Source organism: Vicia villosa, linkage group LG6 (assembly GCF_029867415.1).
Source record: "Vicia villosa cultivar HV-30 ecotype Madison, WI linkage group LG6, Vvil1.0, whole genome shotgun sequence".
NCBI classification, from domain to species: domain Eukaryota; kingdom Viridiplantae; phylum Streptophyta; class Magnoliopsida; order Fabales; family Fabaceae; genus Vicia; species Vicia villosa.
In genome coordinates, this window is record NC_081185.1 from 140,380,056 (window position 1) to 140,397,597 (window position 17,542).

The 17,542-nt window shown below is 34.1% G+C and overlaps 1 protein-coding gene across 1 annotated transcript; it reads left to right on the forward strand.

Annotated features, from left to right (window-relative positions):
* Positions 1–8,369: 8,369 nt before the first annotated feature.
* Positions 8,370–14,421, forward strand: LOC131610236 (ABC transporter B family member 1). Its single transcript, XM_058882129.1, has 10 exons — positions 8,370–9,227; positions 9,324–9,378; positions 9,525–9,700; positions 9,803–10,003; positions 10,111–10,370; positions 10,477–10,793; positions 10,907–11,130; positions 11,618–11,991; positions 12,110–12,824; positions 12,939–14,421. The coding sequence occupies exons 1-10, from the start codon at positions 8,784–8,786 to the stop codon at positions 14,193–14,195; spliced, it is 4,023 nt and encodes a 1,340-aa protein (XP_058738112.1). The 5' UTR covers positions 8,370–8,783; the 3' UTR covers positions 14,196–14,421.
* Positions 14,422–17,542: the final 3,121 nt, after the last annotated feature.

The following is a 17,542-nucleotide window of genomic DNA, read 5'->3' on the forward strand; positions in this document are numbered from 1 at the left end:
GTTCCCTCTATATAAGGAGTTGAGGATTCAAAAGAAAAACAAGAATATACAACAAGAACAAGAACAAGAAGTGTTCCCTCTATATAAGAAGTGTTTCTTACATTTGTATATCTTAGAAATCTCAAAAGCCAAGGTCTTTGCATATGATGTATTGTATGTACCTCTGATTGTATATCACGTACATCTTATTGTAATCCTAAACATTTTGTTTGGAATTTGTAAAAATATCAGATTGAGTGTGTGAGCAATGAAGTCTCTTTCTAGTGTGATTGAGCAAGGAAGTCTTGAATATTTGGTTTAGGCAATGAATTATATCTCTAGTTTGATTGAGAAAGGAAGTTATGAAGAGTTAGTTTAGACAATGAAGTCTCTTACTAGTGTGATTCAGCAGAAAGTCCTGAACAATTGGTTTAGGCAAGGAAGTCTATTTCAAGAATGATTGAGTAGGAAGTCTTGGACTAGTGTGTCTAAGAAAATTGTAACCAGTTTTTGATTATAGTGAAAAGCTCTTATGTGGCAAAGGGACTGAACTACTTTTATTATAGAGGAACCAAGATAATTATTATGTGTGATTTACTTAATGTTTCTGCACTTTAAATTATTCCGATGTTGCATACTCTAGCTTAGAATATGAACTTGGTCAGATTCAGAAGCTACTGTTTTGAAAAGGAAATAATTATTAGATACAAAATTCAACCCCCACTCTTGTGTATTTTCTCACCTTCAATGAAGTGCACAACTGAACATGAAGTATATGTAAGAAGAAGCAAGAGTGAATTGCTTATATTATGTCTCTATGTCGATGAATTGTTAATAACAGGTAGTTGCAAGAAAGAGATCAAGGCCTTCAAAAGTGATCTTAGCAAGGAATTTGAAATGTCTGATTTGGGTAACATTTCATACTTCCTTGGTATCGAATTCTACAAGAGTAGTAAAGGCTGGATGATGCATTAAAGAAGATATGCAAGTGAAATACTTAAGAGATTTGAGATTGATGATTGCACTTCAACTTCGACATGTTTAAACCAAGACTCCAACTGTTGAAAGACTCAAATGAAGAGGATGTCGATTCAACTCAGTACAAGAGACTTATTGGATCATTAAGGTACCTTTGTCACATGAGGCCTGCTCTAACAAACAATTTAGATATGGTGAGTAGATTCATGCAGAAGCCAAAGGTATCACATCTAGCAGCGACGAAGAGGATACTAAGGTATCTCAAAGGAACTCTCGACTATGGGATTTTGTTTTCTACATCAGATGAAAGAAAAGAATGCAAACTAGTGGGTTACACCGACTCAAGTTGGTGTAGTGATGATGAGGATAGAAAATCCATAACTGGCTATATGTTTATGTTAGGTGGTGCACTAGTTGCTCGGAGCTCAAGAAAAGGACCAATACTAGCATTGTCTTCGTGTGAAGTAGAGTACATAGTTGTTTTCTCTGTGCATGTCAAGCAACATGGATGGTAAATTAGGTCTAAGAGATTACAGAGAAGAATCTTGGAGCGATTACCATGAAGATCAACAACATGTTTGTTATGAATCTGGCGAAGAATCTGATAGAACATGGCAGAAGCAAACACATCGAGAGGGGTTTCCATTATCTTCGATAATAGGTAGCAAAAAGAAAGCTAAATTTGGAACACTGCAGAATTGAGAATCAGATTGTAGATATCATGAAGAAAGAAGTACAGGTCAAAGTGTTCAGAAGAATGAGAGCAATGATGAATGTAGATAGCTTAGACACAATAAATTAGGTAATGTGTTGAGAATGTAATTCATGGTTTTAAAGCATGTTGTTATCGAAACACCTAGTGTTATCAATATGTCAAAGTAATTAGCCTCAACAAGAATTTTGATTGAGGTTTATTTTGTATGTTTTAGAAGAAATAGGTTATTTGGGTTTTGCTTGGGGAGCAAGCTAACTCAATCTATGAATAGGGAGATACCCTATTGTTGTAAAGTATTGATTCACTTACAGTTGCAAAGAATAAAGAGCAGAAAGTAACTCAGCATAAACTCTCTTCTTCCCCTATTTTTCTGAAACCCTAATTCTCTTTCTTCCCCAATTCATCTTTCTTTTCTTCTAAAATTATCGATTGTGTAGCAGAATCATCTTGCAACCAAGGTTGGTTGATTCACTCAAATAAAGCGTGAAGAACAAGAAGAAAATTTGATATGTTGGTTGAATCTTGTTCATCAAGATTAATTCGGAATTCTCCATAGTTTTGGTGTAATTCCAACAGATGGAACCAGAAATGGGAAGATCATTACTCTCATATTTGCTTTTTTATTCAAAAAATTTTAAACATTTCATTTTATGCATAAACGTTTTTGAAAAATACTTGATTTATTTTCGGAAATTTTTTCATAGCTCTATTTTATTTTAAAAAAAGTAAATATTTTTTCATCATTATCTCCATTAAAATATTTGGCGTTCTTTCAGATATTTTCATTTTAACTATAAATATGTATTAACAGAGTCTCATAACTTTTTTAACTTCCATTTAAATATCCAATCAATCCTCTCTCTTTAATCAAAAATAATTTTTTGATACTTCAAAACCATTATTCTTTGGTTTTTTAAACACACATTGAGACTCTTTATCTTATATATTAAGTGTATGGTTTAAATTATAAAAAAATAACATGATAGTATGTTTTTAATATATGGTCTATTACATCGGTGTATTTCATAAAAAAAAGGTGAAAATGTATTGTCGTGGGGAATATGGAAGTGCATCTCCTTAACTTGATACATAAATGCATCCCGGGATTAGTTTAAGGAAAAATGAGTGTGTCTGAGTTAGAAATGGGGTGCGCATAGAGCTGTTAAAACTATCCGGCCCTAAATGAGCCGGTCTTGGCACGCCCTAGGCTTTTTAGGGCTGGGTCAAAAAGACTAGGGGTGTTCGCGGTGCGGTTTGGTTCGGTTTTGAGCATAAAAGCCATCCTAACCGCGAGATAAAAATGCATGCGGTTCGGTTTGGTTCGGTTGATTTTTAAAAAGTCATCCAAACCAAACCAAACCAAACCAATGCGGTTAGGATCGGTTCGGTTAACTGCGGTTTACACTATAAAATAAAAATGTACTGAAATAAAAGGAAAAAAGAAAGTAATTCAATGTCAATATAATATATGATATTATACCATACAAAAGAAATTATATTACAAGAACAGTAGAGAACTAAAAATACATTATAAATGAAATACATATATTAGACAGTAGAGAATTATATATATATATATATATATATATATATATATATATATATATATATATAATACAAAAACTAAAAACTAAGTGGATTATGCCAAAACTTACGTTAGATGTGGCTGTGTGCAATTGAATTTGGAAAGATAATAAATTAATTATAAAAATTTAAAACTTAAGTTAAATATGCGGTTTGGTTCGGTTCCGTTCGGTTTCGTGAAATAAAAACCGCAAACCAAACCAAACCGTGCGGTTCAGTCCAAAAACCATCCAAAATCATCCAAACCAAACGCGGTTTTTTGCGGTTTCGGTTTGGATTGGTTCGATTTGCGGTTTTGCTTTTGGATTGGTTCGGATACGATCACCCCTAAAAAAGACCCTATGTAAAATGGGCTCAAGAATTACTACCTGGGACCGGCCCTAGATGGACTTCGGGCTACCCGACCCTAAACGAGTCTTTTTTTTTATTTTAAGAAATTTAAATAAAATCTCCATAACATTTATTATAAATAAAATTAAAAATTATATTATTTTAAACATAATACATTTTTAAATATTATACTATGTCTTATAAATATTATAATGTGTTTCTAAATTCAAATATGTCTAAATTATATAAAATAATACTTGAATATTTAACATAAGAAAAAACTAATATAATACGATAAAAGAATGTTGATTATATTAATGTATAATATTTGAAAGAGAAAGATTAAATAGAATAGAGATAAATTTAGTGAGATGAGAAAAATCAATGTACTATTTTAGAGTAAGACAATATAAATATTAATATACATTTTTTAAAATTAATAATTATACGGGCCTAATAGGCTACCCACGACCCATATGAGTTAGCCCTAATGGGTAGCGGGCATTTAAGGGTTGGACTAAAATAGCTCTGAAAATCTGGGCTATAGTTTTAAGGTCCAAGCCATATGATTTTTCGCGTATGATGGACCCATTTTGACAGCTCTACGCATATGGTTAATACGGAAGTGTATCTTCAAATCAATTTAAAGGGAAAAAATGAGAGTGTGATTCATTTACGCATGTATTTGGTGTATAATGGGTGCGTCCAGAAATGCATTTCTAAATTCTCAAGGGCATTTTCGGATTTTCTTATGGTGCTTCTCCACCTCTTAGGGTGGTAGAAACAATTATGTTAATTCTCTATTTTTATGATTGGCATTAATTTTGGTAAAACTAACTTGACAGCAACATGTTAATCAAGATGTTCTAACATGTAGAGATACATGTTGAACAAGATGTCCAATCATGGTGATTCGACGTCGTGTTTGCTGTAGTTATGCAATTAGTTATATTTAATAAATAGCAGATTCAGAATATTTTAGGAATATTTGTCATCTTACATGGCATTCAAGATTGAGGAATCAGATATTCTATTTGAAAGTCAAAGATATTATGTGTTTCTAAATATGGAGACATTTTAGGAAACATGTGAATTTGTTTCTAATTTTATGCTGAAAAATCTACAGATTTTTGTGCACCAGTTCATATTGGATCTGCTGCGGTTTTTTAAGCATAAGCCCATACTATTCTAATACTATTTAAAGAAAGACTCTAAACCTAAGAAGGGCACGAGTCGCATATAAAAAAGTGTCTACTATTAGGGTTTCGTCTATTCATTGTTTATTGTGAGTCACTCTTGTATCAGTTGATGTTAGGGCTAGACTGTTAGTTTAGTTGTAATTGTGAATCACTAATAAGCTTTTAAGCAAGAGTGTATTATGTTTATAGGAGTGTGTATCCTCTTTGATTGTCATTACTACTCATCACATGTTGTGTGATTGAAAGGGAAATGAGAGGGGTCTCATACCTAGGTGAGTCTTAAGTAAAAGTTAAGCACATGTAGTGATCAGGTGAGTAGATTGTAGACTAGAGATAGTTTGCTGAAGGTCTACAAACTGATACTATTTATTGGATTTCCTTCCTGGATTAGTAGCCTTCAGAGTTGGTGTTATTTTACACCGAACTAATAAGCTTTTAAGCAAGAGTGTATTATGTTTATAGGAGTGTGTATCCTCTTTGATTGTCATTACTACTCATCACATGTTGTGTGATTGAAAGGGAAATGAGAGGGGTCTCATACCTAGGTGAGTCTTAAGTAAAAGTTAAGCACATGTAGTGATCAGGTGAGTAGATTGTAGACTAGAGATAGTTTGCTGAAGGTCTACAAACTGATACTATTTATTGGATTTCCTTCCTGGCTTAGTAGCCTTCAGAGTTGGTGTTATTTTACACCGAACTGGGTTAACAACTCTATGAATTCTTTTACTTTCAGTATTTATATATGTGTTTATACTGTTCATTGTGATTTTTTTTCAGATATTAGTGTCTTAACATCTCTTAGGACACTTGATATATGTATACCAAAATTTTCAAATTCCCTTATGTTAATGCTCACGCCCACAAAATCCCGTAAAAAAAATAAAAGGGCCACATTAGAAGACACATGTCTAATTTTCTCACCCCACACTAAAGTGCAGGAAAAGTGAGTATGTCCAACGGTCTAGACCCATTTTGGCACCCATGATTATAATTAAACCTCACATCCCTTTCAATATTTACCTTATTCATCTTATTCAAAAATGTTTTAGCACTTACAGGAAATGGAACGTTACCACACAATTCCTAGGTAATAGGAATGATTTCAGATTAACGAAACATTTTCATTATCACATTTTAAATCTTGGTATGTTAAGAGTCTCACATCAATCAATATATAACCGTAATATGTATTTATAAGTTGAGACAATTTTTATTTTACAAACAAATTTTGTATGATTTAATTAAGTCAAACCACATTAGTTAAGAGTATATACAACCTCAAAGATCACATTAATTTCTATGAGAATACTTAGATACAATTTCTTAAGTGTGGTTCGTACTATTTTTCAATAAAAATATGACAAGTGTATAATTTTCTCTCATACATATGTAATTTTCCCCCTATTTTCACTCCTTAAAGGATGTTAAAGTACAATTGTCATATTTTTTCATTGACAAATAACATAAACTACACCTAAAAAATTGAAGATAAGTTTTCTCCTAATTTCTAATATAGCAAAACCAATCTTAAAATTTCACATTAATATCTTTTCTAACAATTATCTATTATTTATATTTTTAATCGTTAAATTTAACTCACAAATATGTCATCACTAATTAAACACAGTTTATTTACAATAAATTTACCTAGCTCAACACAATACAAATGTGTGTCAGAGAGAGAGAGAGAAAATGTGAGAAAAAGAGAAATATATTTCATATAATTTTTAAAATAAAAATTATTTTAAAAAGAGAAATTTAAAAAATTCATTTTTGTTAAAAATTTTAAAGTAAAATAAATTTTAGTAAAAATTTTAAATTTTTTGTGAAATTTAAAAAATAAAAGTAAAGTTAAATATGGTCAATTGAATTTGTAAAATGAGATGAATCCTCCCACATAATTAGATGATCAAATTAATAATTTTTTGTTCAATAAATAAAATATCATAATTTATGTTGGTCTTCGATTTGAATTAGAAATAATTTTTAATATTGACGACTATAATAAAATTGGTCAAAATCAATCTTAAAACTTCACTTAATAATTTATTCAACAATCATTTAATATTTGTATTTTTAACCGTTAAATTTAACTCACAAATATGTCATCACTAATCAAAAGAGAGTTTGTTTACAATAAATTTACCTAACTCAACACAATATAAACGTGTTTGAGAAAAAGGGAGATATATTTCATATAATTTTTAAAATAAAAATTATTTCAAAAAAGGGAAATTTAAAAAATTTATTTTTGTTAAAAATTTTAAAATAAAATAAATTATAGTAAAAATTTTAATTTTTTTGTGAAATTTAAAAAATAAAAATAAAGTTAAATATGGTCAATTGAATTTGTAAAATGAGAGGAATCCATCCACATAATTAGATGATCAGATTAATAATTTTTTGTTCAATAAATAAAATATCACAATTTATATTGGTCTTCGATTTGAATTAGAAATAATTTTTAATATTGACGACTATAATAAAATTGTTCAAAATCAATCTTAAAATTTCACATAACATTTTATTTAACAATCATTTATTATTTGTATTTTTAACCGTTAAATTTAACTCACAAATATGTCATCTCTAATCAAAACGGAGTTTATTTATAATAAATTTACCTAACCCAACATAATATAAATGTATGTTAGAGAGAAAATGTGAGAAAAAGGGAGATATATTTTATATAATTTTTAAAATTAAAATTATTTTTAAAAAGAGTAATTTAAAAAATTCATTTTTGTTAAAAATTTTAAAATAAAACAAATTATAGTAAAAATTTTAATTTATTTTGTGAAATTTAAAAAATAAAAATAAAGTTAAATATGGTCAATTGAATTTGTAAAATGAGATGAATCCATCCACATAATTAGATGATCAGATTAATAAATTTTGTTCAATAAATAAAATATCATAATTTATATTGGTCTTCGATTTGAATTATAAACAATTTTTAATATTGACGACAATGATAAAGTTGATTAAAATCAATCTTAAAATTTCACATAATGTTTTTTTTAATAATCATCTATTATTAGTATTTTTAACCGTTAAATTTAACTCACCAATATATGATCACTAATCAAAACAAAGTTTATTTACAATAAATTTACCTAACCCTACACAATATAAATGTGTATGAGAGATAAAATGTGAGAAAGAGCGAGATATATTTCATATAATTTCTAAAATTAAAATCATTTTAAAACAGAGAAATTTAAAAAATTCATTTTTGTTAAAAAATTTAAAATAAAAAATTTATAGTAAAAAATTTTAAAAAATTTTGTGAAATTTTAAAATTAAAAAATAAAGTAAAATATGGTCAATACTCAATTGAATTTGTAAAATGAGATGGATCCATCCATAAAATTAGATGGATGGATTAAATGTAATTCATTAATATATATTGGTCTTGGATTTGAATTAGAAACAAATTTTAATATAGATGACTATGATTAAATTGGTCAAAATGAATCTTAAAATTTTCACAGAACAGTGTACCTTGTCGGGTGAAAAATCAAAGCTTTATCTCTGTATAGTCTTTTCATAATTGTTTCTCCAAAAATGCTTTGATTCAAACTTTTGTTCTCTGTCTAGGTTCTCACCACCCACCTATCACTTTCGGTGTTTTTTACATTAACCCACTAACCCTTGTTTTTCTTTGTTCCCACTCACTCTTCTTCTTCACTCACATTACACCAAGTAGTAAAAGATTATCATAATCTCATAGGAGTGAGTGAAGAGAGAGAGAGAGAGAATATGCCAACAATTCACACCCCACCATTATCTCACTCCTCCTCACACAAAACAAACAATACAAATATATAATTATTTGTATAAATATAGAGAGAGAAACATAGAGAGAGTAGAAAAAAAGTTAGTTCAGATCAGAAACATGAGAGCAGAAAGAGCAGGTAGAGTGTGAAGAGGTTAGTTTTGTATTTTGGGAACTGGGATTTTTGTCTATAAAAGAAAAGTTTAGAAATTTATATCAAATGTCAAAAGAATCTGAAGAGATTAAAACTATTGAGCAATGGAAATGGTCTGAAATGCAAGGACTTGAGCTTGTCAATGATGATATGAACTCTTCTAAAGGGAACCTACCAACAGTAACAGAAGAGGGTGTTAGTGGAACTGCTTCTGTTAGTGTTAATGGTTCTGAGAATCAAGTTCAAGTTTTGAAGGAAATGGAAGAAGATAACAAAGATGGTGATGGTGGTGGTAAGGAGAAGAAGGGTCAGAATTTTGATGCTGTTGGGTTTGGAGAGCTTTTTAGATTTGCTGATGGGTTGGATTATGTTCTAATGACAATTGGGACTTTTGGAGCAATTGTTCATGGCTGTTCTTTGCCTATTTTTCTTAGATTCTTTGCGGATCTTGTTAACTCTTTTGGGTCAAATGCTAATAATTTGGACAAGATGACACAAGAAGTTATGAAGGTGAAATTTTTTATCAGATAGCAGAATTTAAAGGTTGATGCTTTTTTGTGATTTTTCTATTTTTGGAAAGTGTATATAAATGGTTGTTTTTTGCAGTATGCATTATACTTCCTTGTGGTGGGTGCTGCTATTTGGGCATCTTCATGGGCAGGTTGGTTAGTTTGTTTCCAATTGAAGTAGTTGAAGAACAAGTTTTTTTTTTGTTGTCTTTTTTTGGTTTTGAATTTTTTATGTTTTGATTTTCAATTGTTTGGAGTTAATGGATAATGATTGAAAAAGGGGTTGGACTTATTGCAGAGATTTCGTGTTGGATGTGGACGGGTGAGCGACAATCGACCAAGATGAGGATCAAGTATCTGGAAGCTGCATTGAAACAAGACATTGAGTTCTTCGACACGGAGGTTCGAACTTCCGATGTTGTTTCTGCAATCAATACTGATGCTGTCATGGTCCAGGATGCCATAAGTGAGAAGGTTAGATGAATGAACAACTGTTATGTTTTTTTTCTTTATATTCTTTTGTGTCAGTTTCATTAGATTGGACTAGTTTTTGAATTGTGTGCTTGGTTTGTGCAGTTGGGAAATTTCATTCACTACATGGCTACTTTTGTTTCTGGTTTTGTTGTTGGGTTCACTGCTGTTTGGCAATTGGCTTTGGTTACTCTTGCTGTTGTTCCTATGATAGCTGTAATCGGAGGCATTCATACCACAACTTTGGCTAAACTCACTAGTAAGAGCCAAGAAGCTCTTTCTCAAGCTGGCAACATTGTAGAACAGGTAATGAATAAGCGGTGTTTGGTTTAACGTTTATAGATGTATAAATTATAATCTGTCTCAATTTCACTTTTTCTGGAACTGAGGTGATTTTGTTGTTGAAATTGCAGACGATTGTGCAAATCCGAGTAGTGTTGGCATTTGTTGGCGAGTCTCAAGCACTACAAGGTTACTCTTCATCCTTGAAGGTTGCTCAGAAGCTTGGCTATAAAACTGGTCTTGCAAAGGGAATGGGATTAGGTGCAACTTACTTTGTTGTTTTCTGTTGTTACGCTCTTCTTCTATGGTACGGAGGATTTCTTATAAGGCATCACGACACCAATGGAGGACTTGCCATTGCGACCATGTTTGCTGTCATGATCGGTGGAATGTGAGTACTAGTAGTGCATTTTGTGTTATGCGAAACAAAACCGTAGTGATTGAATTGGATTTTTTAATGTTTAATATGTTTTAACGATTCAATTTAATTTCTGTAGAGGTCTGGGACAATCTGCGCCTAGCATGGCTGCATTTACGAAGGCGAGAGTTGCTGCTGCTAAGATTTTCCGGATAATTGATCACAAGCCTGGAATCGACAGAAACAGTGAATCAGGATTGGAATTGGAGACAGTTACTGGACTCGTGGAGCTGAAAAATATTGACTTTTCTTATCCCTCTAGGCCTGATGTTAAAATCCTCAACAATTTCTCGTTAAATGTTCCTGCCGGAAAAACCATAGCTTTAGTTGGTAGCAGTGGCTCTGGCAAGAGTACTGTTGTTTCTCTTATTGAGAGATTCTACGACCCAACTTTAGGTAAATTTCGAAAACGATAGGTTTTATGTTAAAAGATTAAATTTTGAGATAGGAAGTTTTATTGTTAAATTCAGTTACGTTGCATTTAAATGGTTCCGAAAAATTGGGTGCAGGACAAGTCATGCTAGATGGACATGACATAAAAACTTTGAAGCTTAAATGGCTGAGGCAACAGATAGGACTTGTGAGCCAAGAGCCTGCTTTGTTCGCTACTACGATTCGAGAAAATATACTCTTGGGAAGGCCTGATGCAAACCAGGTTGAGATTGAAGAAGCTGCTAGGGTTGCTAATGCTCATTCATTCATCATAAAACTTCCCGAAGGCTTTGAAACTCAGGTTAGTCAACTTAGCTCAAGAAAATGCATGTTGTGGATGAATTAACGGTTCCTTTGTTAAATTAATCACATCATTGGATTTGAATTATATAAAAATAATTTAAAATATATTGTCATTAACAATGTACACAGAAACATGGTGATAAGAAAAAGATGAATATTTTATTCCACAACGGTTACTATGTGTTATTAACAATGTGTACAGAAACATGGTGATGCTTTGACTATTAATCTGGTCAAACCTGCAGCAGGAAGTGTTGTTTATGCATTGTATCTGACAAAAGACCAAGAGGGTAACATGCTTCGGTCAACTTGTACACATGTTCATAACAAAAAATATAAGGACCACAGAAAAGTTATTTTTTAATCTTAAAGCCTCCGGAGGGCCATAGGAGGAATCATACGATATAAGAAGTAATATAGTAGAAAATGGAATAAAATGATAAAAAAATAGAAAAGAAAAATAATAATACTTTTATTGATGGCAGGTAGGAGAAAGAGGACTGCAACTTTCCGGAGGGCAAAAGCAAAGAATTGCGATAGCAAGGGCAATGTTAAAGAATCCAGCGATTCTTCTCCTTGACGAAGCAACAAGTGCATTGGACTCTGAATCAGAAAAGTTGGTGCAAGAAGCACTTGACCGGTTCATGATTGGCAGAACAACTCTTGTAATTGCGCACCGTCTCTCCACCATTCGCAAAGCTGACCTCGTAGCCGTGATTCAACAAGGAAGTGTTTTTGAAATTGGAACTCATGACGAGCTCTTCTCCAAAGGGGAAAACGGAGTCTATGCCAAGCTCATTAAGATGCAGGAGATGGCTCATGAAACTGCAATGAATAATGCTAGAAAGAGTAGTGCAAGGTAGTTTTCACCAATGTGTAACATTTAGGTCTTTGAAATTGAAATGATTTCATTTTCATTGTTCATAAAAGAATAGTAGATATTTTGAGCTGAACATGCATGTCATTTTTAACTGCAGGCCTTCAAGTGCAAGAAACTCAGTTAGCTCGCCAATAATTACTAGGAATTCTTCTTATGGACGATCACCGTACTCACGTAGATTGTCTGATTTCTCTACATCAGATTTCAGTTTGTCACTAGATGCATCTCATCCAAATTACAAGCATGAAAAGCTTGCCTTCAAAGATCAAGCCGGTTCCTTCTGGAGACTAGTTAAAATGAACTCTCCTGAATGGCTTTATGCTTTACTCGGCTCAATCGGTTCAATTGTTTGTGGATCACTTAGTGCTTTTTTTGCTTATGTTCTTAGTGCTGTTCTCAGTATCTATTACAATCCGGACCACAAATACATGATCCGAGAAATAAATAAGTACTGCTACTTGTTGATTGGCCTTTCATCAACTGCACTTATCTTCAATACATTGCAACACTTCTTTTGGGATATTGTTGGCGAAAATCTTACGAAACGTGTGAGGGAGAAAATGCTGGCGGCCGTGCTTAAGAATGAAATGGCCTGGTTTGATCAGGAGGAAAATGAGAGTGCAAGGATTGCTGCAAGACTAGCTCTTGATGCCAACAATGTCAGATCAGCCATTGGAGACCGAATTTCGATAATTGTGCAGAATACTGCACTTATGCTTGTTGCTTGTACCGCAGGTTTTGTGCTGCAGTGGCGTCTTGCCCTTGTCCTCATTGCTGTATTCCCTGTTGTTGTTGCAGCCACTGTGTTGCAGGTTTGTTTATTATTCCGTTCACTTCTTTTTAACGCCTTAATAGAAAAATTTGTTTCTATTTAGTTTTCGTTTTCAAAGCTCAATGCAGCATAAACTATTTTGTGTTTTGTACAGAAAATGTTCATGACTGGTTTCTCTGGTGACTTGGAAGCCGCGCATGCCAAGGCCACACAACTAGCTGGGGAGGCTATAGCCAATGTAAGGACGGTTGCAGCCTTCAATTCAGAAGCAAAAATTGTTCGCCTTTTCGCTTCCAACCTTGAAACTCCGCTACAGAGGTGCTTTTGGAAGGGACAGATTTCTGGAAGCGGATACGGAGTAGCTCAGTTTGCACTTTATGCTTCGTATGCACTTGGTCTCTGGTATGCTTCATGGCTAGTGAAACATGGAATATCCGACTTCTCTAAAACAATCCGAGTTTTTATGGTCCTCATGGTCTCTGCCAATGGTGCTGCCGAGACATTAACGCTGGCTCCCGAGTTCATCAAAGGAGGTAGAGCCATGCGATCAGTTTTTGATCTCCTTGACCGGAGAACTGAGATTGAACCAGATGATCAAGATGCTACTCCCGTTCCTGACCGTCTTCGCGGTGAAGTTGAACTTAAGCATGTGGACTTCTCGTATCCCACTAGACCAGATATGCCGGTGTTTCGTGACCTTAATCTCCGTGTCCGAGCTGGCAAAACTCTTGCTCTAGTTGGACCTAGTGGCTGCGGTAAGAGCTCGGTGATTGCTCTTATACAGAGATTTTATGATCCAACGTCCGGCCGGGTCATGATCGACGGAAAGGACATTAGAAAATACAACCTCAAGTCCTTAAGGAGACACATCTCCGTGGTACCTCAAGAGCCATGCCTATTTGCTACTACTATTTACGAAAACATTGCATACGGCCATGACTCAGCAACAGAAACCGAGATAATAGAAGCCGCGACACTCGCCAATGCTCACAAGTTCATATCTTCTCTACCAGACGGATACAAAACCTTTGTAGGGGAGAGAGGTGTTCAGCTCTCCGGTGGACAAAAACAAAGAATAGCAGTTGCTCGCGCTTTTTTGAGGAAAGCCGAGCTTATGCTACTTGATGAGGCAACAAGTGCACTTGATGCCGAATCCGAGAGATCTGTTCAAGAGGCTCTAGACCGCGCTTCGGCAGGAAAAACAACCATCATTGTTGCGCATAAGTTATCAACTATCAGAAACGCCAATGTGATTGCTGTGATTGATGATGGTAAAGTAGCTGAACAAGGTTCACATTCACAGTTATTGAAAAATCATCAAGATGGGATATACGCGCGCATGATTCAATTACAAAGGTTTACACCCAACCAGGTAATTGGTATGGCATCTGGTTCAAGCTCTTCAACATGACGAAAAGATGACGAAAATAGCAGCAACAGGAATATATGCCATACATATATACACATTTATAATTATTGGCATTTTTTGTCTAGAAAATAGTATATAGTCTGTGTATTATTCCTACTCTTTGTTTTTATGTCTTGTTAAAGAATGTATGAATGTATGTTCTTGTCCTTGTGAATGTTACCAAGAAAATTAATGACAGATGAATGGATGCTTATCCTTATTAATTTAATGAAGGCTTCATCTTTTTTGCATTGTTAGTGATGAACTTTGATTCCTCTCTTCTACAACTCAATGTCTATTGTATGGTAACATAAACAAGTGCTAGAGCCTTATGCTGCAGCACCAAAAGGCTTTTGTACCGGTAAAGGTTTGTTCTCAAGGTTTGGGTGATGCGTTGAAGGGAGAGAAAGGACACCATTTTGCAATATCAATCAAAGAAAGGAGAGATTCAACGGAAAAGGAAGAACTGTGATAATATTGTGCAGTAAAATTCAAAGGAAAGTGGCTTGGGAAAGATTGTTGCATCATTGTAACTGAAGTTGAAGTCACTCTATCCGACAAACTCAATAGCAAATAGGCTCTTCTTGAATCAGCAATTATTTTCCTTCAAATTTGTTCAGTCCCACATTAAAAAGAATGGGGTTGCCCTTATGTATTTCCCCACTATGTACAAGTTTTGAATCTGATTCATATATATTTCATCATTCGTCGGTCATATAGGGTCAAAAATACCACTGAAAACCGCAAAATATCTTTCGCATATGCATATTCGAATGCATATTTTTTTCATATTTCTAGATGTTTCGGATATGTATATCCGAAATGACATTTTTTATAATGATTTATTATTTAATAGTTGGACTTAAAATGTGAGAGGTTTTTTCGCATATGCATATCCGAAATCACCTAAAACAAATATTTCGGATATGCACATGTGAATTTTGCTCTGAATCAATCATTTTTGTAAAAAAAAAACTTAATCATTACATTGATAAAATCGGAGAAACGGAATAACTAAATTATCCGATAAAATGATTTGGAAATAACAATTACGTAAAATAAAATATCAAAATACAGAACAACGGATGTTCTGAAAGTGCAAAATATATGGATATTACAACACGAAATAAAAATCCTAAAACATAGGCTACTGCTACTACTGAGTATGTCTAAACCTAACCCCCTGCGACCTCATCTGCCTCTTATAGCCCGCCGCACTGGACGCCTCACTGACCATTCTCTCAACTATGGCAACCACCTCTACACCGCACTCCTGAAGGATCCTTTTGTCCAATGCCTCCTTCCCAATCAACTGTACCCGCTGACATATCAGCAGAAGATCAATGACTTGGTCATCCTCGGCCTGCTAATTCTCTGATAGTTCCTCATACGCTGACTAGGTGACGCCCAGGAGCATCGGGTGTCATGATAGGATGTGACTTTAAAAAACCATGTCACGTATCCATATAAACACTATCAGCTCTGGGATGCCCGCATATCCCGATACTCCTCTGGCACCAAATGATGCTCTCATTCCTGAAAGATATCAGTGAGATCTCGGCGGGTAATGGTGTCAGGAGAAGCCTCAAATGGAGACCTAGGTATCATCTGCATGCGTCCAAACTATTTGAGGCACCATTCTGGAAAATACTTGACCATGGTGTTTGTCCCACATGCTAACCATCCGGAATATAATGAGATGCGGTCGAATGGAACAACATGCTGGTAATCACAGAAGGGCGTCTAATTTATGTCATCGTGAGCAGTACGATCGAGGTATACCCGGTATGGCGCCACTTTATGATTCCCCCTTTGGAGGACCTATCGTGCAGCCCTAGGCATGTCGTCAGTGTACAACGGATCAAGATCGTAGCCATGAATGCGGTGAAAGTAAGAGATGATCCACCTCTGAAACACAAATAGCAAAATATATAAGTACAGGTTAATAAATAACAGATTAAATTTCAAATAATTGAAAAGAAATGTATGGTGAGGAGTGTGGAAGAGCCAGTCAACTGTCTGGTCCTCAAGTTGCATGCTTCATTCAGCTTTTAGAATAGGTATACTAGAATGGAGTCCCCCAGTCTACTCATGGACTGTACTCAAATCCATAAAATACTGGAGGTATGTTACGTCCACGTAGGTTGAACTTTTGTCCACAAAGAGGGACGTGCCAACCAAGAACATAAACCAACACCGCAAAGCACAATCGCGGTAGTACTCAACAAAAACCGCATCCGAAAATGTTAAATTACTTCGGATATGCATATCCAAAGTCGTTTTTTTTAAGAAAAAAGGTGACTTCGCATATGCATCTCCGAAGTCACTCTTTTTCCAACAAAAAAAGGTGACTTCGTAAATGCATATACAAAATCACATTTTTTTATAATAAAATGTGACTTTGCAAATGCATATCCGAAATATAGGAATATTTTCGAATTTTCACTAAAAATCCCTAAAAAAAAGTTTATAGATGCATAAAGAAATTCGCATATCTTTATTAGGGCTGGACAAAAATATGGAAACCGACCCAAACCACCCTATCCATGTGGCCCGTTAGTCATCGGTTCGGATGAACCGGTTTATCGGTTGGGCGGTTTGAAAAAAAATGGGTTTATATGAGTTAAATCGGTCGGTTTAGGTTTGAATATTGTGGCCCAGCGAAATCCTAAACCGACCGGCTAAAGATGAATTCGTATAATAATAATGTGATTGGGCTGGAAGTGGAACGCTAAGTATATGTTGGCCCACTTAAATCTTAATACAGCATCAACTAACCAACACACATTGAATTGAATCTGTTAGGGTTTTCTCACCTTTTTCACTTCACCTACAGTCTCTCACGGAACGCCGCCGTCCACCGTCCACCATTCAACCACAAACCACCACCAATTATCATGTAAATTCCTCGTCATCTCTCTATGTTTGCGTTTGTTGTTCCAAGTTTTTGAACTTTGATGTATAAGAAAGAGTGAGAGAGATTACCGTCACGGTGCGGTCACGAAAACATCAAGTAAAGCAAACACTGATATTTAGGTTGTTGTTGTTGTTTCATGGATGAAGATGAAGAACATTCATCAGCAACAATCTTCTTCATAATCTTTATCTTCAGTTTCATAGTCTCTATATTAGAGATCTGGTTATCTTGAGTTTTTGTTGTTTTTTTAGAACAGCTTCAAATTTCACCCTGTCAAAGCATCCAGAAGCTATAGATTTCTTTTTAACAATGAAGATATTTGAATGTTTTATTTTTAAATATTTGGATGATTGTAATTTATTACTTAATACTTTGTATTAATGCTTGTTGGCTGGATTCAAATTGGCCCTATTTTGAATTAACCGATTGAACC

Coding starts and splice junctions, on each gene's coding strand:
- LOC131610236 (XM_058882129.1), top strand. CDS start 8,784: ATGTCAAAAGAATCTGAAGAGATTAAAACTATTGAGCAATGGAAATGG. Junction 10,794..10,906: donor ATTCTACGACCCAACTTTAG/GTAAATTTCGAA, acceptor AATTGGGTGCAG/GACAAGTCATGCTAGATGGA. Junction 12,825..12,938: donor TTGCAGCCACTGTGTTGCAG/GTTTGTTTATTA, acceptor TGTTTTGTACAG/AAAATGTTCATGACTGGTTT.